The 25,408-nt window shown below is 41.5% G+C and overlaps 1 protein-coding gene across 1 annotated transcript in view; it reads left to right on the plus strand.

Annotated features, from left to right (window-relative positions):
- Positions 1 to 25,408, plus strand: part of LOC132401750 (scinderin-like) — a 42,772-nt gene that overhangs the window by 4,590 nt on the left and 12,774 nt on the right. Inside the window, exons 2-11 of the mRNA XM_059983916.1 lie at positions 4,002 to 4,185; positions 4,273 to 4,427; positions 9,894 to 10,055; positions 10,452 to 10,601; positions 10,690 to 10,779; positions 10,914 to 11,046; positions 20,880 to 20,968; positions 24,604 to 24,819; positions 24,917 to 25,050; positions 25,146 to 25,236. Coding sequence (XP_059839899.1) covers positions 4,005 to 4,185; positions 4,273 to 4,427; positions 9,894 to 10,055; positions 10,452 to 10,601; positions 10,690 to 10,779; positions 10,914 to 11,046; positions 20,880 to 20,968; positions 24,604 to 24,819; positions 24,917 to 25,050; positions 25,146 to 25,236 — 1,401 coding nt within the window. The 5' untranslated portion in view covers positions 4,002 to 4,004. The remainder of the gene's footprint in view (positions 1 to 4,001; positions 4,186 to 4,272; positions 4,428 to 9,893; positions 10,056 to 10,451; positions 10,602 to 10,689; positions 10,780 to 10,913; positions 11,047 to 20,879; positions 20,969 to 24,603; positions 24,820 to 24,916; positions 25,051 to 25,145; positions 25,237 to 25,408) is intronic.

Raw genomic sequence — 25,408 nt, forward strand, 5'->3', positions numbered from 1 at the left:
AAAAATCTCTCAGCCCCACCCCTAAAATGATGTAGACTATGATTTGGTAATAGTGAAGTTGGTGGTGTCCTGGCCCTGTATAATTAACTGAATTTATTTATTTATTTCTAGTGCAAACATAAATTTTGGAGAAGCAAAATATAGAAGTTGATAAGTCAAATAAAACTCAATGATTTTCTTTCCATTTTCAAACTAAAGCAAAAAGCAAATAAAATTAGGTTTAATGTCACTGGGTAGAGAGTTTGTGAACCCTGGAGAATCTTCTCTATTTCTGCATAAATATGACCTAAATGTGATCAGATCTTCATGTAAGTTCTAAAAATAGGTAAAGAGAACCCAAATAAATAAATGACACCAAAACATTATACTGGTTCATTTATGTATTGAGAATATTACATTCAAATTTACATGCATTTGTTGAGAAGTGAATGTGAACCTTTGCTTTCAGTAACTGGTATGACCCCCTCGTACAGCAATAACTTCAACCAAACATTTCCAGTAACCATTGATCAGTCCTGCACATTGGCTTGGAGGAAGGTCATTCCTTCTAACAAAACTACTTCAACTTTGGGATGTTGGTGGGCTTCTTTGCATGAACTGCTTGCTTTGGGTCCTTCCACAACATTTCTATAGGATTAAGGTCGGGACTTTGACTCAGCCATTCCGAAACACAAATTTTCTTCTTTTTAAATCATGCTGTTGATTTACTCTTGTCTTTCAATCATTATCTTGTTGTATTATCAAACTTCTATTAAGTTTCAAGTGACAGACTGCTACCCTGACACTCTCCTGTAAAATGTCTTGATGCAATTTTGAATGCATTGTTCTCAACGATTGCAGGCTGTCCAGGCTGTGAGACAGCAAAGCAGCCCCAAACCATGATGTTCCTTCCACCATGCTTCACAGGTGGGATGAGGTTTTGCTGTTGGTGTGCAGTGCCCTTGTTCCTCCAAACATCGAAATGTGCTTTTCTGCCAAAAGTTCAACTTTTGTCTCATCTATCCACAGAATATTGTCCCAGAAATGTTGTAGAACATCCGGCTGGTCTTTTGCAAACTTGAGACGTGCAATAAAGCTTTTTTTTTGGACAGCAGTGGTTTCCTCTGTGGTGTCCTTCCGTGAGCACCATTCTTGTGCAGTGTTTTTTTTATAATGGACACATGAGCAGAGACTTTAGCAAATTCTAGAGATTCCTGCAGTTCATTGTGCTGTTATCCCTGGACTCTTTTTCACCTCCTTCAGCATTGCATTTTGTGCTCTTGGTGTGATCTTTGCAGGATCCCTCTCCTACAGAGAGTAGCAACAGTATTGAGTTTCATCCATTTGTAGACAATTTCTCTTACTGTGGACTGATGAACATTCAGGTCTTTAGAAATGCTTTTGTAGCCATTTAGACAATAGTAGGTGCAGGAGTAGGCCATTCGGCCCTTCTAGCCAGCACCACCATTCACTGTAATCATGGCTGATCATACACAATCTGTACCCAGTATCTGCTCTCTCCCCATATCCCTTGACCCCGCTATCTGTAAGAGCTCTATCTAACTCTCTTTTCCAGCTATAATTCTTCTGAGAGAAGAGCAGGCTCTGTAATAATCTCACTTTGTGTCTTTTTTATCGGGCAGGGCGCCTCTACAACCCACAACTCCAATTTCATCTCATTGATTGGAACATCTGACTCCAAATAGCTTTTGTAGAAAGCATTACCCCAGAGGTTCACATACTTTTTCTAACAAATACTTGTAATACTGGATCATTTTTCTCAATACATAAATAAACAAGTATAATGTTTTTTGTTTTTTGGCTTCAGTTTTAGGATTTACGTGAAGATCGGTCACAGTTTAGGTCATATTTATGCAGAAATAGAAAAAATTCTACAGGGTTCATTATCTTTCTAGCACCACTAAATGTCATGAAATATGTTGTTTTGTGGCAGCAATACATTTCTATTTATAATAAAAAGATATAAATTACAATTTTATATATATATTAGTTTTGCAAGCAGAGAGAAAAAAGTAGTGAGGTAGTGTACATGGGTTCATTTTCTATTCAGAAATCTGCTGGTGGAGGAGAAGAAGTTGCCTTGAAACATTGAGTATGTGTCTTCAGGCTCCAATACCGCCGCCTTGATGGTAGCAATGATAAGAGGGCATATCTTGGGTGATGGAGGTCTTTACTAACAGATGCCACCTTTTTGAGGCATCACTTTTTGAAGATTAGAATGGTCTTGTCTCCAGTGGTATAAAACAAAAGCAAATCTGCGGATGCTGGAAATCCAAGCAATATGCATAGAATGCCGAAGAAACTCAACAGGCCCGGCAGCATCTATGGAAAAGAGTAAAGAGTCGTCAGGACTGGAGAAAAACTATAAGAAATCAGAGTAAGAAGATGGGGGGAGTGTCTTGGCCTGAATCGTCAACTGGTTACTGTTTTCCATAGATGCTGCTTGGCCTGCAGAGCTCCAGCAGCATTTTGTGCATGTTCAATGGTCTAACCTGGTTAGAATGGCTTTACACAGTATATCACAAACTGGCGGTATTCAGAGCTCATCTTTTTGTTCTCCCTTGCAGTGAAGAGAGTGAACTTTCAAGTGGTGTGTTCTCTCAGTTTTCACAGGAAATGATCCTCTCTGAATTCAGTCTGGCCGCAGTACAATGTTTATTGCTTAGGGTCTGCTATGAGCGAAGCTTTCAGACAGGAAAGAGTTTTTCAGCAGGCTTTGAATTTGACTTGGGGATATTGGTTGTGGCATTTATTTAGGGAGTATATATACATATAGTCTGTATTCCAACTATCTAAAAGGATGTTCTGCAGAAAACCAGTATCTGTAGTTTAATATTGTTCTCGAATTGCAAGATCTGTACACTTTAAAGTCAAGAAACCTGATTTTTGGCAAAACTTCAAGTTTCAGATTTATTGCAACAAGCCCTTTATTATTTTCCTCTTTTGGAGGTGTTGCTGGAATTAAGTGAAATAAGCCAGGACGCTCCCTACCTCTTATGTGGAGGAGCTGGGTAATAACTACACTTTAGGGATTGGATCAGTTATAAATCTCTCCTGTTAAATTGCTTGATTTACTTCCCCCTTTCTTTGAAACAGTTGTGGCTGGCAGTGTACAAAGGAAAAAGGATCCCCAGCTTAGCATTACATTTATTATACAGTACATTAGCATAGCAGTTAGTGTAACACTATTACAGCTTCAGGGATCCAGGTTCAATTCCCGCAGCTCTCTGTACAGAGTTTGTACTTTTCCTCATGACCGCATGGATTTCCATTTTCCTTCAACATCCAAAGACGTTTGAGTTAGCAGGTTAATTAGCCACTCGTATGGAATTGGGAGATATGGGCTTATTGAGTTGGAAGGGCCTTTTACTGCCCATGGTTTACCGTGGATTCCAGGTCATTGGGGCCATCAGTTAATCAGGGCAGCCGCTTATTTGGGATGGCTATTAAAAAGACAAAAACTCACCAAGAAGATTGCCAAGACTCCCTTTGTTTATTTAGGAGACTTGCTGAACGGTTTCTAACCAGCGCAAATTGCACACACTTGTGTGGCCGCTCGACACTACTCCGTCCTTGGAGTGAACAGTATTTAAGTTGTGTCAGTGTGGTATGTTTGAACATTGTGTGAAGAGAGTCCAATATCTGTACACTCGGTGTCTGTGTTGATTTTGTCATAACGTACACTAGATGAATTCCTCTGTCAATAACTATTAGGGACTAATTACTGTGTTACAGTACTGTAGTACTATTGGTAGTGCACTAATTTGTTTTGTATTTCATCTAACTGCATAATTTGATACTCAGTTTGTCTTTTTTTATACCTTTTTAACTATTTCCATGAAACTTGAGCTGTTTGGGGCAGCAGCTGAATTAAGCCAAAACATACTGGTCCCAATGTGTCCCAATTAACTGGAATCTACTGTATCTCTTAAAAAAAAGAAGTTCTGTTAATTGTTTATTTCCTATCTACAGTTTCTTCATTGTTCCCTTCTAACCTGCAGGCAATGGCTTTCCACAAAGCATTTGACAATGCAGGCAAAAAGCCAGGACTCACCATATGGAGGATCGAGAGCATGAACCCTGTGCTAGTCCCCGAGACACAGCATGGGAACTTTTACACTGGTGATGCCTACATTGTCCTTAACACGACTTCGGATTTTAAGCATAAAATCCATATGTGGCTGGGTATGTGTACATTCGTATTTTCAGATGCTGCAGCTCTTGGGGTTTTTTTTGTGGATGGTTTGGTTTTTAATGGATATTTTCTTCCAGGAAATCACTGCCAAAAGGATGAATCTGGATCTGCTGCCGTGTACTGTGTGCAACTGGATGGAAGTCTGCAAGGTGCTCCTGTGCAGTTTAGGGAAACACAAGGCAATGAGTCAAACCATTTCCTGGGCTACTTTAAGAATGGAGTTGTGTACCAGGTAATATGAATGCATTGTTGAGCAAGCTCGGAACTTCACATAATGCCAGCTATTGAATATAGATCCATTCTCGTTGTACTTCAAGCGTAGAATTTGGCTTCCTCACTGAAAACCTAAGGGCGTGTAACCCTGTTTATTGAGTAGATGGCACACAAAATGTTGATGGAATGCAGCAAGTCAGACAGCATTTGTGGAGGGGTTTAAATCATTGAAGGTTCAGGCCTGATCTTGTTTATTCTCCTCCATTGATGCAGGAGAGTGTATGATTCTTCTGTATAACATGTTTAAAAATTTGTATGACCAGTGTATGGTCCTCATTTTGGAAACCATATCATTAGCAGAAAGGTTCTGCAGAGGGTAAACTTCTTGCTGTAGGTGGTAAAATTCCATCTTTCTCAGAACATCCTGTGCAATTCTACATCGTTGAGAGCATCCTCACATCAGCAGACTCTCACAATCCACGGAAACTACTTTGCTTTTCAAATCTTTTTGTTATTATTATCCAAAATAACAAGAGTACATCGAAGTAAGTAACACAATCTCTCAAAAGGGAAAAAAAAACAATATTAAGGATTGAAAAATACGGTGACACAAAAAAAAAAGAAAAGAAAAACCCTACTAAAGAAAGAAAAAGGTGAGGGGAGAAAAAAAGACCCCATTCGGTGTTGAAACCCAGAGCCATGCGTCATACAAAAAGTTTCTAAAAATAAACATCAAACTGCAATCCACGTAAACTACAATGAAATGTCGGACAGCTGAAAAGGTTGTTGGCTGCAGTCTACCATCACTGCAGTGCTTGTATGAGTCCAGAATGAGGATGTGGGCAAGAAAAAATCATTGTGGACACTACCCACCCAGAAAGCTGCCTTTTTCAAGAGCTTCCTTCCAGAAAGCACAAAAGGGCGATTAAAACAAAAACTTCATGCCATCTTAAAAGTTTTATCCACCAGGTAATGAATCTGATCAACCTAATTAGCTCTCCCTGGCTCGCTCTATTACCTCAATCACTGCACTGCACTGTAAACAATTTTTATAATGTTGTTTTCATTCTAAATACATGCTGGCATTTATGCATTTAGGCACATTGTACTCCGTAACTGTACTTTTAACTTTATATAATTCTTTATAATTGTTTTTTGTTGCCTATCACACCAACATACCACAGCAAATTCATAATACAGTACACGTAAATGTGAGAATATGGCAAATTGAATTTTTGTGAGAGTAATTTGCAGGGAAATCTGCTTAATAGAGTTTTTCTACCAAGAGATGTGTACTGAATGGTGTCGTCAGTGCTATTTATGGAAACTAGATGCTGCAATACGTAACTGAAACACACTAAAAAGTTGTGCTTAAACTGTGTGCTGTTGTGATTGGGTCACATCCTGAAATTAACTAATTACACCCACTGTTGCCAAGGCTACACATGAACCCTGGCAGCGACTTGGAAGGCAGCTTTATGTGATTAAGGAAATTAGGTTGGGTGAAGAAAAATAATTCAGAATGCCTTTTCAGAGGTACAAAGGGGAATAAACTGTATGGAGCAGGTAGACCTGAAAAATTAAAACAAACTTTGAACAATGAGAATTGATAAGTGGACAATATTCAAAGCAATAATGAGCAAATTAAGATTGATGTTGGTGATATTTTAAATATAAAAAGTTGCTGATTTCATCTGTAGTTAAAGGAGTGCCAGACTTTTGTTTGTAGGAGATAAGATATGCTGTGTGTACTTAAAGTAAATGCATCCTCACCTCATCCTATATGTTAACTCTTAATTGTCCTCCGTAGCCCAACAATTCTCTTGCTATGCAGACAATTGGGAATGGGCAAGAGAATTAAGTTTTTAAGTTGTCCAATATCTGTGATAAGATCTGTCAATGTTCACAGAGTAACACATGCTAAATCCTGGAGAAACTCAGCATGTTAAGCAGCATTTATAAAGTCCCAATAAAAGATCTTCATGCAGAGTCGACTGTTTATTCCTCTCCATAGATGCTTCCTGACTTGCTGAGCTCCTTCAGCATTTTGTGTGTGTTATCTCTGAATTACCACCATCAAACCTGCCCTCCCCCACCCGATCCCAGCTCTCATCTTTGCCAGGTCTCCACTATTCCCTCTGGCCTTCCCCTCTCCGAGGCAGAACTTCCTGTCCTTGGTAAGCGCTTCACCTTTGCCCCCTTCGCCCGCACCTCATTGAGTTCCACACTTGTCATGACGTCAAGCTAAAAAAACGAAACATGAGTTCCCCCAGCATTTTGTGTGTGTTGCTTTGGAGTTCCAGTGTCTGCGGACTTTTTCATGTTTGTGATCTGCAGAATCTCTTGTCTTTATCTTGTCACAGCATCAGCTTTGTTCTATTTCTGAATATAAAGAACCAAAAGTGCATTAAATTATTTACAAAGTCCGAGAACTCCCAGGTAGGAAAATCAATATTTCATCCACTACATCAGATGAAGTGTAGCGACAATGAACAACTGAATCTTGATAACAGTTCAAGGACTTGAAGTATACTTCAAGATGGTTTCTGGGTTGTCTCACTGACCCAAACTCACCACTGCATACATACGGACAGACATAGAACAGTCTAAAGAGTTCCTGTACTTCCTGTCTCAAGAGAAAAGGATATCAGGAAGAGAATTGGTGCGACTGATTACATAGTGCCTGGGTCATGGGGGGGGTTCTCCCCAGGGATATAGTGGAACTCCAGCCAAGCAGGACTCCTAATTCCAAACCAACATAATAAAAAAGTGGAATTCATTCAACTTGCCTTGTTCAATCAGAAGCATCTTTGAGCACATTGGATCAGAACAAGGTTTGTTAAACATTTCATGGTTTCACTTCCACTTCTCTGCCTGAACATTCCAAAATTAGTCCCAGCTGATGTTTCAGGGTTACTTGTTAAATAATAATAACTGTTCTATGTCTGTCCGTATGTATGCGGTGGTGAGTTTGGTCAGTAGGACAACCCAGAAACCATCTTGAAGTATCTTTCAAGTCCTTGAATTGTTATTGAGATTCAGTTATTCATTGTCTTTGCACTTCATCTGATGTAATGGATGAAATATCGATTTTCCTATCTGGGAGCTCTCTGACTTTGTAAATAATTTAATGCACTTTTGGTTATTTAAGTTCAGAAACAGAACCACCAAGAGGGAGGACAGGTGAAATCAGTTTTTTATTCAGTTACTCATAAAGTGGGAAAAATTCATAACCAAGCAATGTATGTTTTCTTTTTTTTTTCAAAATGTTGTGAAGGTTTTTCATTTTTAAACCGACTCTTGATTAGTTTAATTTCTGGTCAGCGTGCAGTTTGGCATTCTGAACAACAGCTAATGGGGACTCACTGGAGTGTAATCTGAGCTATCTGAGAATTAGTCACTGCTCCCTACGCAGAGCCTTTCACAATCAGAAACAGGTTTAATATTGTCAACATACAGTATGTCATGAAAGTTCTGGTTTTGCAGTGACAGTACAAGTAAAGACATTAAAAAATTACAATTTTATATATATGTACATTTGCTCTCTTTTTGCACTTATTTTAAAAAGTATATATATAATATTAAATACTGTACATAGTGCAAAAAGAGAGTAAAAGTGTGAGATAGTGTTTCTGGGTTGGTTGATCATTCAAAAATCTAATGGTGGAAGGGAAGAAACTTCCTAAAATGTTGGGTGTGTAATCATTTTCCCAATCTGGGGCAATGTCTAAGGAAGAACTCACTATACCCATTTCCCAACTTACATTGCTGTTTAATGTGTGGTTTTGCCAGCTACTATTCGCATTGTTTGTGTAGTTTAGATTTTCAAATGTCTCTGGCATTGATTTGAGGATTCCCAGGCCTGAAAGGACATTGATTGTAGAACACAGAAGAGTACATCAAAGGAACCAGCTAAAGAATAAATCAAAAACAGTAAAAAGAAAACCTAATTTCTCCTTCCTATGCGATGTCCATATCCCTCCTACCTCGCATTCATGTGCCTATCTAAACATCTGTTAAAAGACTCTCATGTATTTTTCTCTACCACCATTCCCAGCAGCACACTCCAGGCATCCACCACTCCACTTGAACCTACCCCCTCACACCCTCAATTGATGCCCTCTGGTATTAGTTATTTGTACCCTGGGGAGAAAGGGGTACTATCTGTCCATTCCATCTATACCTCTCATAATCCTACAAACCTCAATCAGATCGCCATTCAGCCTCTGACACTGCAGAGAAAACATCCTGTTTATCCAGCCTCTCATGATAGCACATGCCCTCTGAGCCAGTAAAACTTTTCTGCACCCTCTCCAAAGCCTCAACATCCTTCCTACAGTGGGGCAACCAGAACTGTATACAATACTCCAGATGTGACCTAAGCAGAGTCTTCTAAAGTTGCAACATAACCTCAATTTTTGAACAAAGCCTCGACTAATCAAAGCAAGCATTCCATAAGCCTTCTTTGCCACCCTATAGACCTGTGTAGCCACTTTCATGGAGCAATGAACTTGGACTCCAAGATCTCTCTGTTCAGCCACACTGTTAAGGGTCTTGTCCTCAACAGTGTTCTGTCTCCTTGTATTTGCCCTACCGAGACCTAACACCTCACATTTATCTGGGTTAAAGACTTTGGATAAATAAAGAACGCAGCAGCCTTTACTGCACCAATGTGATACGTATCCTTATGGGGCATGTCCATGTGAATTGGGCTGAGTGCCTTGCACTCGTTACAAATTTGGGTTGTTGAATTACATTGAGTGCTGAGAACACTTTTACTTCAAGTCTCTTGAAGTAGTGAACCTATAATAAGATGTATCGCATTCACAAGGTTATTTTTTATATATCAAAATAAACTTTATTCACAATCAAAAATTATTTACAACAATGAACTGTGCAAACTCTTTTATTCTTACATTCATAGTCAATGCTTTCAGTACTTTTTTATTCCATCCCTTAAAGCCAATAGGATTGTTGCCAATCAAGTGGCGTAGCGGAAGGACCCTATGCTGTGGTCCTTCCTCAGTATGGTGGGAGGGGGCGGGAGCGAGATGACCCCATTCACAAGGTACTATCTTTAAACAGCCACAAGAACATTTTTGCTCTGTCATTCGATGCCCTTTCTGCGAAGATTTATATATGTGGTGGTTAGCATAAAGCCATTACAGCACCTGTGATACGAGTTCACATCAGCTGCTGTCTGTAAGGAGTTTGTACATTTTCCCCGTGGGTGTCCTCCGGTTTCCTCCCACATTCCAAAGATGTGCGGATTAGTAGGTTAATTGGTCACACAAGTGTAATTGGGTAGTGCAGACCAGTTTGTCCAGAAGGGTCTGTTACCATCCTGTATTTCTAAGTAAAATTCATTCTAAGTTAAATATGTGAAGCTTGTATCAGTAGGACTTTGGGTTTTGGTAAGATAATTTTGCCCTTTTTAAATTTAAACCATATTTTTGCCTCATGTAGTGTATGTTTCCTTTTGCAGGAAGGAGGTGTTGCATCTGGTTTCACACACGTTGTCACCAATGAGGCCAGCGTAAAGAGGGTTCTGCAAGTGAAGGGCAGGAGAAATGTGCGGGCCTGTGAAGTGCCTTTCTCATGGAAGAGCTTTAACAAGGGAGACTGCTTCATCATCGAAGCTGGATCTGTAAGTACAACAAGTTAAAAGTTGTGCAACGAGAGGCAACAGGTACGTGCTGCTCCATGGTTCTTTCAGCTGTGGTGCTTCCCCACGTGATCTGCCTAGCTACGATAATGAAGGTATTTCAGGATTGTTCACATGGCTGGCAGGATTTGGGGGTAAGTTATTGGGAATGTGGGGGGAATAGAATGGGGTTTATGTGGGATTAGTGTTAATAGTCAACATGGACTGAATGGGATGAAGGGACTTTTGGAATGCTGTTTGACCTAGGACTCTATGAAAGGAGCAGAATGTTGTAAGTGTGGTGGGGAGGAGAGTGAACATAATCTGACAAGTAATTCTGAAAAAAATTTACATCTGGCCACAGAGGACTCATGGTCTTGTTTAAATTTGTAATTGCAGAATATTTACCAGTGGAATGGATCAAAGAGCAATGTTTATGAGAAGCTCAAGTGCTGTCAACTTGTTTCAAGTATCCGTGATAAAGAGAGAGGAGGGCGCTCCAAGGTGCAAGTGTTGGAAGAAGGATGTGAGCCCGCGGAGGTCATTGAGGTGGGCACGTGAAGATTTATTGTAAAGTTGATACCACGCAAGAAGGATTTGGTTCTGATTTAACATTTCCTCTTTTTTTAAATGGCAGTTACTGGGTCCGAAACCAGACATTCCAGACGCAGTTGTTGAAGATAGCACTGCTGATGCCCATAGCAAGCAAAAGGCCAAACTCTACATGGTAACAGCTTTCTTCTAAGATGATGTGCAAATTCTTTGTCAAGTCTTAATGATACAGTTTTGCCAATCAAGTGCAAAACTTTCGTCAACTACATCATACATTGTAACAAACCTGGGTGATTTGGTTACTCTTAGATCTCTGATGCCAGTGGGGAGTTGAAGTTAACAGAAGTAGCTGCGGAGAACCCATTTAAAATGGCTCAGCTTTCTACCAACGAATGTTACATCCTTGACAATGTGTCATGTGGTCACATATTTCTGTGGAAAGGTGAGAGAGCTGGCTTTTAACGATTTGTTTGTGCTTTAATCTGCCTTCTCAATCTGTCTGCTTATTCTCATAATTATTACTTGACGATGCCTGTAATCTACTGATCCTTTCTACATGCAGCTGGGATGAGGCCATCACTGATCAGAGTCGTGATACCTTTCCTAAAACCACTAAAGATAAGCTGGTGGAACTCAAAGGTCTGGCAACACCAGTAGACAGTTGATGTTTTGGGTCAAGACCCTTCACTTGTTCTGATGAAGGGTCTTGACCCAAAGTATAGACTGTCCAGTTCCCTCCACAGATACTGCCAAGCCCATTGGGTTCACCCAGTGTCTTGAGTACCATACACAAAATGCTAGAGGAACTCAGCAGGCCAGGTAGCATCCATGGAGAAGAATAAAGAGTTGATGTTTCAGGCTGAGCCTCTTCGTATTGACATGGTCTTGGCCAGAAAACATAATTTTTAAAAATTTCTCTCCATAGATGTTGCCTGACCTGCTGAGTTCCTCCAGCATTTTTATGTGTATTACTCTGGAATTCCAGCTTCTGCAGAATCTCTTGTGTTTATCCCCCTGCTTGTCTGCTGCTCCAAGTCTCTGCAATGTCTTCTGTCTTTATTTTCTTAAAACCTCTACCCTTTCAGCCTTTGTGGTAATGCAGCATGTGTGAAAGTAGAGTTGGTAAGAACATGCCCATGTCCTGCAGTCACTCTCTTCTGTCACTTGCTTCATCTGTTTGTATGTCAGAGAAGGCACTGCAATCCATAAACAATAGAATCGAGCTTCTGGACTATTTGAAGTGAAATTTGCTTGTTTTTCAGCAGCAGTACAGTGCACAGTAAAATTACTAGATATTCTAAAATAAATACATTAAATAGTGCAAAAAAGAAAGGAATTATTAGGCGCCATCTAAAGAGACCTCTTGTGTTTGGGAATAGTGAGGTCGCGTTCATTGGTCCATGGACCATTCAGGAATCTGATGACTGAGGGGAAGAGGCTGTTCTTGAACTGTTAGTGTCAATCTTTAGGCTCCTGTACTTCCTCCCTGATGGTGGTGATGGGAAGAGGGCATGTCCTGGGTGTTGAGGATCCTTAATGATGAATGCTGCCTTCCTGAGGCATGGCCTGTCAAAGGTGGGGAGGCTCGTGCCTGTGACGAAGCTGGCCAAGTCTACGACCCCCTGCAACCTCTTTCAGTCCTGTGCATTGGAGGCTCCATCCCAGGTGCTGATGCAACCGGTCTCCATGGTACATCTAGAAATTTGCAGGCGTCTCCAAACCCCTAATGTAGTAGTGCCATTGTAGAGGTAGAACTTTCCCAAAGGTTTTTCCACTTTCCTATTGTAAGTAGAGAAGAGCTTTGATTTCTTTTTATGGTCTTCAGAAGGCAAGAACAAATCCTGGTGCAAGGATTTGGGATAACATTTCTTTTAACAGCCAGCTCTTTACACAGTTGTGGCTACTTCCTTACTCGGAGCTAGTTGTTTATCATTCTGTTATTAGTTGCAAACTGAACTAAGGGTGGCTGATTCATTGTATCTAAGAAAAATAAAAACTAATGTCTGGCTTCCTCACTTAAGGCACATTTTCTGAAATATACTAATAAGACCATAATAAGAGATAAGAGCAAAATTAGGCCATTTGGCCCATCAGGTCTGCTCCGCCATTCAATCGTGGCTGATCCTGTTTTCCCTTCCTCAGCTCCACTCCCCAGCTTTCTCCCCATAATCGTTGACGCCACAGCCAATCAAGAATCTATCAATCGCTGCCTTAAATACACCCAGCGACCCAGCCTCCACAGCTGTCCGTGGTAACAAATTCCACAAATTCACCATTCTCTGGCTAAAGAAATTTCTCTGTATCTCTGTTTTGAAAGGGCGCCCCTTTAACCTGAGGCTGTGTCCTCTTGTCTTAGACACCCCCACCATAGGAAACATGTCTTCCCACATCTACTCTGTCTAGGCCTTTCAACATTTGAAAGGTTTCAATGAGATCCTCCCTCATCCTTCTAGATTCCAGCGAGTTAAGGTCCAGAGCCACCAAACGTTCCTCACATGATAACCCTTTCATTCCTAGAATCATCACTATGAATCTCCTCTGAACCCTCTCCACTGTCAGCAGATCTTTTCTTAAATGAGGAGCCCAAAACTCTTCAAAATACTCAAGGTGAGGTCTCACCACTGCTCTTTTTAGCCTTGGCATCACATCCTTGCTCTTACATTCCAGACCTCTTGAAACGAATGCTAACATTGCATTTGCCTTCCTCACCACCGACTCAACCCGCATGTTAACCTTTAGGATGTTCTAATTTTTGCTTTTTTTGTATGCCCTCTCTTTTACTTTTACATTAGCTTTGTCTTCCCTTGTTAGCTATGGTTGTACTATTTTTGCCAATTGAATATTTCTTCATTTTTGGAATACATCTAGCCTGCACCTTCCCAGAAGTTCACACCATTGCTGCTCTGCCAGCATCTCCTTCTAATTTACTTTGGTCAACTCCTCTCTCATGCTACTGTAATTTCCTTTACTCCACTGAAATACCTGTGTCAGACTTTACTTTCTCCCTATCAAATTTCAAGTTGAACTCGGTCATATCGTGATCATTGTCTCCTAAAGGTTCCTTTACCTTAAGCTCCCTTATCGCTTCCAGTTCATTACATAACACCCAATTCAGTATAGGTGATCCCCCAGTAGGTTCAACAACAAGCTACTCTAAAAATCCATCCCATAGGCATTCCAAAAATTCTCTCTTGTGACCTAGCATCAACTGAATTTTCCCAATCAACCTACAACATTGCCCTTTTGACATACCATTTCCATTTCCATTGTATTCTGTAATCCACATCCCAGCTACTGTTTGTAGGCCTGTATATAATTGCCATCAGGGTCCTTTTTCCCTTGCAGTTTGTTAACTCAGCCCACAAGGATTCAACATTTTCTGATCCTATGTCACATTTGTATTTTTTGAATTCATCTACCTATTGTATTTTAACCATCTCTCAGCAACAGACGTTACCCTTATTTCAGTGATTTTTGAGTGGGACATTTTCAAAAAACCACAGTGAAGGGTGTTAATTGAAACCTTTTGTTCTTAAATATTGGCTAGTGAGGGCCTGCAATTGTATGATTTTACAGGAAGCCTTGCAAATCAAATTAAATTGGCTTATTATTGTCACATATACTGAGGTACAGAGGGAAAAAAATTGTCCTGCATGTTCATACAGATCACACAGAGCATTGAGGTAGTACAAAGTAAAGAAAGGACAATGTGGAATCTAGAGTTACAGTTACAAACCTAGAAAACTGATGAGCTGATAGAACAGTACAGTACAGTTGGACAATTGATGTTGTGTCATCATATTAACCTACTTTAAAGTTTGAAGTAAATTTATTACCAAGGTATGTTAATGTCACCATATACTACCTTGAGGTTCATTTTCTTGCAGGCATTCACAGTGAAAAGAGAGAAAATCTAACTCTTCCCTCCTACTCAACCTTCTAGTTTTCTTTCAAACATCTGCCTCTACCACCACTCCTGGTAGTGCATTTCACACACTCACCTCTCTCTGGATTTAAAAAAAAACACCCTCTGACATCCAACCTTATGCTTTCATCCAATTACCTAAGTGGAAAGTTACCATTTTGGTGCTGTCAAGCATCACTTCCCCACACCAGAATCTGCTCACAGTGCTCGGTTTCCTGCCAGCCATTATCACACAGCCACACACACACCCCCAAATATCATAGCAACCCTGGTCCTCAAATGAATTCCAGAGGTGTGGTGAGAGCAACTGACTTTGACCTTCAAGCAGTTCTGGCCAGGTGTGACTTCTGAGCCCTCTTAAAACTGAAATTAGTGGGATTTGGGCACGTGAGGTGGGAGAGATGTGCCGTCTGCAAGAGTCATGGCTTTACAGCACAGGAAGCATAGTTTAGTCTTTGTCTCCCAGTATCAATACAACTTGTATACATTAAGTACATATGTCTTGCTTATTCCAGTATCTGTCAAAATGCCTCTTTTTTTTTTTTTGTTTCTCTATTGCATCAACACTTGACCTCTTTTGTTCCGGAGACTGAAGTTCCAGCCTATCCAATCTCTCCTGCTAACTTAGGCTGTTAAGTCCAGGCAATGTCCTTGAGATTCTTTTCTGTACCCTCTAGTTTAATCACGTCCTTCCTACGCTCTGGTGACTGGATCTTTACACAATACTCTAACACTTCAAGGTGGCACTATAGTGTAGTGTTTTACAGTGCCAGCCATCAGCGACCCAATCCTGCCACTGTCTGCACATTCTCCCCATGACCGTGTGGGTTTCCTCCGGGTGCTCACGTTTCCTCCCACATTTCAAAGACGTACGAGTCAGAGTTAGTAAGCTGAGGGCAGGCTATGTTGGTGCCTGAAGCACAGTGACAATTGTGGGCTGCTTCCACACTTTATCAGATTGTGTTGGCCGTTGACGCAAATGATGCTTTTCATTGAGCATTTTGATATTTCAATGTCTAATGCCCTTCCTTTGGACAACATCGGTGGTGTAGAGAGGGGAGACGTGCAGCTTGGGCAACTGCTGGTCTTCCATTAAAAAAAACCTTGCCCAGGCTTGCGTCCTGGAAACTTTCCAAGGTGCAAATCCGTGGTCTATCGAGACTAACGGAGGCCTACATTTCAATGTACATGTGGCAAATAAAGCTAATCTTTATCTTCCAATTGCAGCCTAACCAATATTTTGTACAACAGTGGTACAGTGCTGAGCAAAAGTCTTAGACACATGTAACACAATTCTGTAAAGTGAAGATGCTTTCAAAAATTATGAAACGTAAAGTTTCTAAATATCAAAAACTTTAATATAAAGAGCAGTGAACAGTAAAAAAAAATGAAGTCAAATCAATATTTGGTGTCACCACCCTTTGCCTTTAAAACTGCATCAAATCTCTTAGGTACGCTGTTGTGCAGTTTTATAAGAAAATTGGCTGGTAGGCTATTCCAAGTATCTTGGAGAACTTGCCACAGTTCTTCCGCAGACTTCTGCTGTCTCACTTGCTTCTGTCTCTCCAGGTAATCCCAGACAGTGATGTTGAGATCAGGGCTCTGTGGAGGACATGCTATTTGAAACAATATAAAAAATCTGGAGTGCATAAGACTTTGGCATGGTACTGTACGATATCCCATCTCTTGTACTTAGTTCCTCAGCTGATGAAAGTAAGCATGCTATAGGCTCTCATCTCTACCCTGTCTAACTGTGTTCCCAGTTTTGGGGATTGATGTCCTTGTACCCCCAAAGTCGCTGTATTCACCAACATTCACCAGAACCCTGCTATCAAGCCTGAAGGAACCTGACTGTGGTTGAGGTTCAGGTACCTCTGCCCCTAGGCCCTAGGTCCAACTGTTACCAGCTGCTTGATGCCAAATTCCAAGGGACTGCTTATGAGGAACCAAAGTTTAAATCTTATCCTGGCTTTCAGGTGCAGACTGCATGAAAAAGAAATGTAAAAGAAAACATCACAGTTATCAGTGGATACTGGGCATCTGACAAGGGCAATTGAAGTAAATTCCCACTGGTATCCCGATGTCATGCCGTCTTCCCATTGCTACCATCAGGGAGGTGGTACAGGAGCCTAAAGACACACACTCAGCATTAGGAACACCTTCTCCCACTCCGCCATCAGGTCCCTGAATGGACGATGAACCCATGAACTATTTCTGCTGTCTTTGTGCACTATTTATTTAATGCACATTTCTTACTGTAATTTTTGGTATATTCTATGTATTGCACTGTACTGCTGCTGCAAAACAGCACATTTCATGACCCATGCCGGTGATAATAAACATGATTCACAAAGATAGTTAAGGCTTGTCATGGGGCACGACTCTGGTAGTTGAGTGTTCCATACGTCACTAGTTACATCCTCTCCTATTTGATAACTTAGATTTTAAATCAGTTTGGATACAGAGTTTTGGATTAGACACAATAATTTTACCGGCTAATTGTGAGGCTGTCTGTTAATCATCCTGTGTATCCGACCTGTTGTTCTTCTGTGTTTCACCAAGTCCCCAGGAGTTTCTTGTATGTCAGTCCACCATTCTGCAAGGCTTGTACTGAGGGTTTCCCAACAGAGTAACTCTCCATTCAGTGTGATTCTTGGATCTGTTCCAGACCAAGTCTGTAATCTCCGCTGTTCTGTGGTGTAGGGCTGGCATCCTCCATTCCCAGGGGCTGCTTAAGAAGAAGAAAGTTGACAAAAAAGCGGCTTTTTAACTGCAATGTTTGGTTTTTTTTGTACTGCATTCAGACACGTTCCTGTTGATTTAAAAACCTTGAGTGACAATCTCTCTCCAGAAACAAGTGTCGGGCTTAGATGAATTTGATAAGATGTACAACTTACTGTTTCTTCCTGAAGCACAAGTGGTAAATAGACATGGTCCCTGTGGATTCAAAGCAGCCTTGTGTCATAGACCAAAGGCACTCCATAATTATATGAGCTGTGACTTTTGTTTCTGCTTGATATTTGTGGTTGTAATCTTGGCTCCAGTTTATCTCTGTGTGCACTGGTACGCAAGGGTATAATTGGGAGCAAGCATGCTTGGATTACAGATTGGTAACTCCTTAAAAATGGTGTCACAGGTAGATAGGGTCCAACTGTGAGCTTTTGGCACGTTGGCCTTTATAAATCAAGGCACTGAGTGCAGGAGTTGGAAATCCGAGCAACACACACAAAATGCTAGAGGAACTCAGCAGGCCATGCAGCATCTGGGAAAAGTATACAGGTGACGTGGTGGGACTGGAGAAAAAAGCTGAGTAGATTTAAAAAGTGGGGGGAGTGGAGAGAGAAACACAAGGTGATAGGTGAAACCTGGAGGGGGAGGGATGAAGTAAAGAGGTGGGAAGTAAGTTGATGAAAGAGACAAAAGGCCATGGAAGAGGGAAAAGGGGAGGGGGAGGAACACCAGAGGGAGGTGATAGGCAGGCAAGGAGATAAGGTGAGAAAGGGAAAGGTGAAGGAGAGGGAGAGTGGGGGGCATTACTGGGGTTGGGATGTTATGTTGAAGTTGTACAAGACATCACTGAGGCTGAATTCAGAGTACTATGTGCAGTTCTGGTCACCTACCTACTAGAAAGATATCAGTAAACTAGACAAGTGCAGGGAAAATTTACAAGGATGTTGTCAGGACTTCAGGACCTGAGTTAAAGAGAAAGGTTGAATTGGTTAGGTCTTTATTCCCTGGAGCGCAGGAGAATGAGGGGAGATTTGATAGAGGTATACAAAATTATGAAGGGTATAGATAGAGTGAATGCAAGCAGGCTTTTTCCATTGAGGTTGGGGGAAACTAGAACTAGAGGCCATAGGTTTAAGGGGGTGTGTGAAATATGTAAGGGGAAACTGTTGGAGGAACTTCACTCAGAGGGTGGTGTAAGTGTGAAACGAGTTGCCAGTGGAAGTGGTGGATGCAGGTTCAATTGTAAGAAGTTTGGATAGGTACATGGATGAGAGAAGTATGGAGGGCCATGGGCTGGGTGGAGGTAAATGGTTCAGAATTGACTGGCATTGACTAGACTGGCTGAATGGTCAACGTGCTTTATGACTCTTTTTAGTGTCCTATCTGTGAGTTCAGTTAAAAGCTTCTACCTGGGGAATCATTGCTTGGCTGGATCAGGCTTCGCATGTGATGGAGGTATAATGGAAATGGAGAGTTTTAGTGATAGAGCGTCTGGTCCTTCAAGCAGTGCCACTCCAGCAAGCGCTGGAATTGAACTGGGATTGAACTCGGAACTGTGAGCTGTGATAGTGTTGAGCTAACCACTGTGGCACCATATCCTGGTGCGGTCTCTGCTCACGCCTGCAAATATATTGACACGGTCACTCCGAGGGCGAGCTTGTAGGTGTGCCGAAAGCCACAATTGCCTCAGTGTGTTCTGTACCTGTGGGCGCTGGATGTGGACTCACTGGATCCCACGGTCCAGTCCTCCCTAGGTGAGCCAGGTATAGATCATACCTATCCTTATCTACAAGATGTACGCAGTGTACCCTGTTTATTTAAGGCAATGTTATCCAAGTCATTGTTACTTGTCCCAATTAAGAAATAGTTTAATGTTTTTATTTGAATTGATTTCAATGATTTACAATTTAATCTGATGATGAGGCAATTGTCACCAAGGAGACACAAGAGACTGCAATTTATGGAATGTAGAGCAACACAAGTTGCCAGAGGAACTCAGCAGGCAGCATCTATGGAGGGAAATGGATGTTCGACATTTTGGGTCAAGACCCTTCACCCCAGGTGAAGGTCTTATTGATTGACTGTCTAGTTTCCTCCATAAATGCTGCCTGACCTGTTAAGATCCTCCAATAACACAAACAAAATGCTGGAAAAATTCAGGTCAGTCACTATCTATGGAGGGGAATGAACAGTTGATGCTTCAGACTGAGAATGAATGTTCTTGGCCTGAAATGTTGCCTGTTGAGTTTTTCCAGCATTTTGTATGTCCTTAAGGTGAGACTGTTGGTTGTGGGAACACCATAAGTAGAATGAGTGTAGTGATCCCCTTTTGTTCAAAGGCCTGATGGTTGAGGGGTAGTAAATGTTCTTGAACTTGGTGGTGTGAGTCCTGAGGCACCAGGGTGCCATGAAATTGTTTGTTAGCATGAAGTTCACGGAGTAAGCAGTGTACGTACATGGTAATAATTAGTGCAACAATAATTACATTTTAATTCTGGAACAAAGACACTGGGTATCCAGCTGTGCCTCTCATAATTTTATAAAATCTCCCCTCAGTGTTCGCCGCTCTACAAAGAAGTTTACAACCTCTCCTCTAAGTGAGGCAGCATCTTAGTAAATCTCCTCTGCACCATCTCCAAAGCATCCACATCCTTCCTAAAACAAAGTTCAAAGTAAATTTCTTGTCAAAGTCAGTTCAGGAGGATGTGAGGGGCAAGCTTTTTAACTCAGCGAGTGGTGGTTGCCTGGAATGTGCTGCCTGGTGTGGCGGTGGAGGCTTTTACGAGGCGTTTGGACAGGCACATGGATGTGAGGAAGATGGAGGCATATGGGCATTGTGTAGGCAGGAGGGATTGGTGTTTCTGATTTGCTTTTTAGCTGGCTCAGCACAACATTGTGGGCCGAATGGCCTGTCTTCCATATTCTATATATGTCACTATGTACAACCCTGAGATTCATTTTCTTGTGGGCAAACTCAGTAAATATAAGAAACACAATAGTATCAATGAAAGACCGTGTCAAACAGAGCGGAGAAACAAGCAATGTGCAAAAGACGGCATACCGTGTAAGTACAGAAGAGAAGAAAGGAAATAGCGAGGAAATAGATATGATCAGATCTGAAAACAATATTCTAAATGCAGATAACCAAAGCTTTTAAAGGTGAAACTGGAGGCGTTGCAAGACAGTTCATGATTTATGATTTATGCTTCTGAAATGGTGCTACTCGTAAGGAACAGGCTGTGTGCGGCAAATTGAATTTTCATTACAGTGCATGTGGTCTACTTCAGAAGTTTTAAATGACATCTAATTATATGCTGTACGATATCTAACAAGAGGCAGCAAAAGAAAAGCTAACTCCCATTAATTTTCACCGATTTTAACATGATTGTTCTTGTGTAACATGCAGAGGATCCTTTTTGAATTTTTTTGCTGATGTTTTGGCAAGAGGTCTGAGTCTGTTGAGGCGATTAGTCACGCTGGCATTTAGGGCAGGGGTCTGTGGCATGAAAAAGGTTGTGAACCCCTGCTTTCAGGGGTAATGGCTTCATAAATGGTGAGTCAGATGTAATTTGGATTAAGTACCCTAGAGCTCATAGATAAACAGGTATTTCTCTCCTCAGGAAAATCTGCTAGCAAGTCTGAACGGAAGGTTGGATTTGAAACATGCGAGTTCTTCATTAACAAACAAGGATATTCAAAAAATACACAGGTAAATGACAACTTTCCAGCATTTCATTCTTCAATTGGTGCTAATGGTATGTGACTGCAACTGTAGAAATGTTTTATCATTTCCTGCATCAAAAGGAAGAGGCCATATATGATTCAAAGTGAATTTATTAACAAAGTACCTGCTACATATCACCATATACTACCTTCAGATTAATTTTCTTGCGGGCATTCACAGTAGGTGCATATAAACATGAAAGGATGAATGAAAAACTCCTAAGACCGACAGACAAACAACATGCATTAGAAGTCAAACTGAGCAATTACAGAGAGCTAATAATAATAAATAATATTGAGAACATGAGTTGTACAGTCCTCAAAAATGAGGATCATTTGCAAAAGGATCGTGAACCTCTTACTTTAAATATAAAAGTAGGAGTCAAAGATTCAAAGTACATTTATTACCAAGGTATGTATACCATATACAACTCTGAGATGCATTCTCCTGAAGGCAGCCATGGAACAACAAAATACCATGGAACCCGTTCAACAACACACACCCAAAGCGTGAGAAAAGAACTAATTGTGCAAATGGCAAAAAGGGCCGAGAATATTAAATGTTGAACTACAGTATTATTCAGTTTCGTCTAGTTCAGCATGCCACCAGAAGCCCATTGCAGGCTGCAGGGCAAAGCTTTCTTCGACTGCCCTGATCAAGCCATCCAAAAGCAGCAAAGACAAAAGAGTAACCAGCATCCAGGAACGTGTACAACGTGAACCCTAAAGTGTCCCAAATGGAGTCCACAACCTCTCCAATCAATTCTTTCCTTAAGTAGTTTTTGATCAGGTTACTGTGGCTAAAGTTGGACTTCAGTGACCATAATTAAATCTCAGTCAAGCGCGCACTTTAATAGAAAACTACCTCATTCTATTTAGCTGTCGTGTTATCTTACTTACTAATGGGGAGTAATCATTGTAGAGGAATTTCTTTATATGTTTCTCCTCATCCGCCCTAACTGCTTGGTAGTCCTGTGGAAATATAAAAGGATAAATAATTTAAAAAAATGTTTTTCCCCCTTTCCCCACCTCTCAGAATCTGTTATGCCATGTTCCACTGAAAGTGAATAAGAGAACACCTTAAAACGGCATCCCATAAACTATCAAATGATTCAACATGGACAGACTCCAGAAAGTTCACCAGCAGATTAATCCCCAAACGCAGGTTAATGGTGGGGTCGAATCTGACATCACACTTTTGATGTCCATGCATTCTGGTCCATTTAATTTAGTTTCAACGTCTGGTAACTCATGGGTGGATGTACTGGAGATAAATCTTTCAGTCTCACTTCTTCTCGCTCTGTTTGTTGTGGATATACGTTTTTGTACAGCTACCCATTTCCGGCATTGAATTCTGCAAGGGCACATTTCTTCTTTCAGATGAAGTTATTTCCATATAACTGTGGTCATTGGGTAGATGTGTGTGTGAGTCAGCATGCATGATCTATCAAACCGCTGTGTGAAATTTGTCTCCTTAACTTTTGCTCTTTTTTCTTGTATTTAATGTTGATCCACTGGTTAGATACGCAGATCAAAGCTACAGTAACTGTGTTATGTGCCAACATTTGTGTTTAAGAGTATTTGTCCTTCAAACAGCCAGAGGTGCATGGACTAGCTATATTGCGCAAGGTTGGGTGAGGGATCGTTTACCAAAACTGAAAACAGTAGCAGGGGTCTTGGTGAAAGCAAACAAGGAGCTTTTTGCCTGTTTTGAAGTTCCCCATTCCAAAACAGGGTTTGTTTGTGGCAGATCGTGCCTCCACAATACAGTACCGTGCCACAGTTACTTTGGTTCTTTCCACCTCAACCCATAATAAGACTTCCAATATGTCATCTCAGATCGCGTCCACAGCATTTTGGAAGGGAGAGCAGCCAGACGTCTTGGTATGAGTTGATACCAATGACATAGGAAGAAAAAGCAAGGAGGTCCTGAAGAGAGAATTTAGAGATCTAGGCAGAAAGCTGAGAAGCAGGACCTCCAGGGCAGTAATTTCTGGGTTGCTGACTGTGTCACACACCAGTGAGGGTAGAAACAGGATGATTTGGCAGATAAATGCGTGGCTGAGAAGCTGGTGCGGTGGGGGGGGGGGAGGGGTGCAGGGCTTCAGGTTTTTGGATCATTGGTATTTTTTCCGGGGAGGTATGACCTGTACAAAAGTGAAGGGTTGCACCTCAACCCGAGGGGAACCAATATTCTCATGGTTAGGTTTGTTAGAGTTGTTGGGGAGGGTTTTAACTAATTTGGCAGGAGATGGGAACCAGAGTGAAGGGACTCAGGATAAGGTGGAGATGGAAGGTAAAAAGGCAAAGCTTGCATGCAGTCAGACTGTCAGGAAGGGTAGGCAGATGATAGGACATAATTGCAGCCAGCAAGTGCATTAGGGATGCAGAATCAAAAAGCGTTGCAAATACAGTACTCAAAGTGTTATATCTCAAAGCACGGAGTAGAAGAAATGAGGTGGATGATCTTGTTGTGCTATTACAGTTCGTCAGGAATGATATTGTGGCTGAAGGATGGTTGCAGTTGGGGAGCTGAACGTCCAAGGTTACATGTTATATCAGAGGGATAGGAAGGTAGGTAGAGGGGGTGGTGTGGCTCTGGCTCAGAAGTAATGTCCACTCCCTCGATTATTCTACTGTTTAAAAAAAAACCTAAAACATTACACACAAGGAATTCTGGAGATGCTAAAACTCTTGAGTAACATGCATAAAATGCTGGGGAAGCTCAGCAAGTCAGGCAGCATCTATGATGCTGAAGGGCCTTGGCTCAAAGCGTTGACTGTTTATTCCCCTCCATCGCTATTGCCTGACTTCAAAGATTTAATACACATTTATTATCAAAGTATACAACCCTGAGATTCGTCTCCGCAGTCACAAAACAAAGAAAACCACGGAGCCAGTCAAAGAACAGCGTCAACGCCCCCACCCCACACATGCAAGAAAAAAAACAAATTTTGCAAACTACAACAAAAAGGAGGGCAAAAAGCAAAAAAAAAATAAAATACGAAGTGGAAAGAGCCCAAGCATATTCAGTTCAGCTCAGTGTTCATAATCTGCAAGCTGCCCTGTTTCAAGATCGCCCAAAATAGCAACAAGAAAAGGGAAAGTCTGCAGATGCTGGGAATCACAAAATGCTGGAGGAACTCAACAGGCCAGGCAGCGTCTTGGAAAAGAGTCAACAGTTGGCCTTTCCATAGGGGCTACCTGGCCTGCTGAGTTCCTCCAGCATTTTTGGTGAGTCACAACAAAAAAAGGAGTGACTGAAGCCAGAAACGCATCATAATGTGAACTACAGAGTCCAGTCCACAAACCGCATCAATAAACCTTGCCCAAAACCCACAAATCTGGCACCATCCTCCGACAGCATCGAGGGAGAGAGGGAGACCATCAGAATGCAGGCATCTTCCTCCGGTAGCAGTTTGGAGTTCCTTCAGCACTTTTTGTGTGTTTCTCAAGACTTCCTGCATCTGCAGAATATTTTGTGTTTATCTCACTGTACTGAAGGATCTTACTTGAGTTGCATCTTATTTGGCCCAGTGGAACACGGATAATTGTTAATCTACTTGTTGATTTGGTTAAATCCGTGATAAACTGAAACTCCACTCTTTCCTTCTCTTACAGATTGAAATTCTCGCAGAGAATGGTGAGACACCATTGTTCACTCAGTTCTTTTCCGACTGGAAGGTGGTAGGCCAGACCGAAGGGCTTGGGAAAGTGTACACTGTTGGCAGTGTTGCCAAAATCAAATCCGTCCCCTTTGATGTCAAGAAGCTTCATGAATCGCCAGCCATGGCCGCACAATACAACATGGTGGATGACGGGTCGGGCAAGGTCCAGGTAACAAGTCAATAGTTGGCAGTACAGTTTGTACCTTTGTGCACGAGGTTCTGGAGTGGGTGGCCAGCATGAAAATGTCTTCACTGTCTTCCTGCAGATCTGGCGGATTGAGGGGTTCAAGAAAGAGCCTGTGGACCCTTCATCTTACGGGCAGTTCTACGGTGGAGACTGCTACCTTATCCTGTACACTTACAAGTCGGGTGACACAGAGAAACATTTAATTTACATTTGGTAAGCCTCCATTCATGAGCACGTAAGAGGTAATTTTGGACAGACTAGGAGAGCTAGCCAGGATATTTTTAAAAAATGTTTGTTTACTTTTTAAGGCAAGGCAGCAAGGCCACAACAGATGAACGTGGAACATCGGCTGCCCTTGCAGTTGAACTTGATCAGCAGATGAAAGATTTGCCTGTCCAGGTATGTTTTGACCCTTGTTATGTCTATCAATTATCCTCTCACTCATGTATTTCTGTTTATTACCGTTTAAAATGGGGAACTGTCATCAGCTAGTCTGGGGGTTGAAACTGAAGTTCGAGGCACAAAGGTCGATTGGAAGTCTGGAAGTTGTGGCCCAGTGGCTAAGGCCGAA

The sequence above is a fragment of the Hypanus sabinus genome, chromosome 11 (genome assembly GCF_030144855.1).
Source record: "Hypanus sabinus isolate sHypSab1 chromosome 11, sHypSab1.hap1, whole genome shotgun sequence".
In the NCBI taxonomy this organism is placed as follows: Eukaryota; Metazoa; Chordata; class Chondrichthyes; order Myliobatiformes; family Dasyatidae; genus Hypanus; species Hypanus sabinus.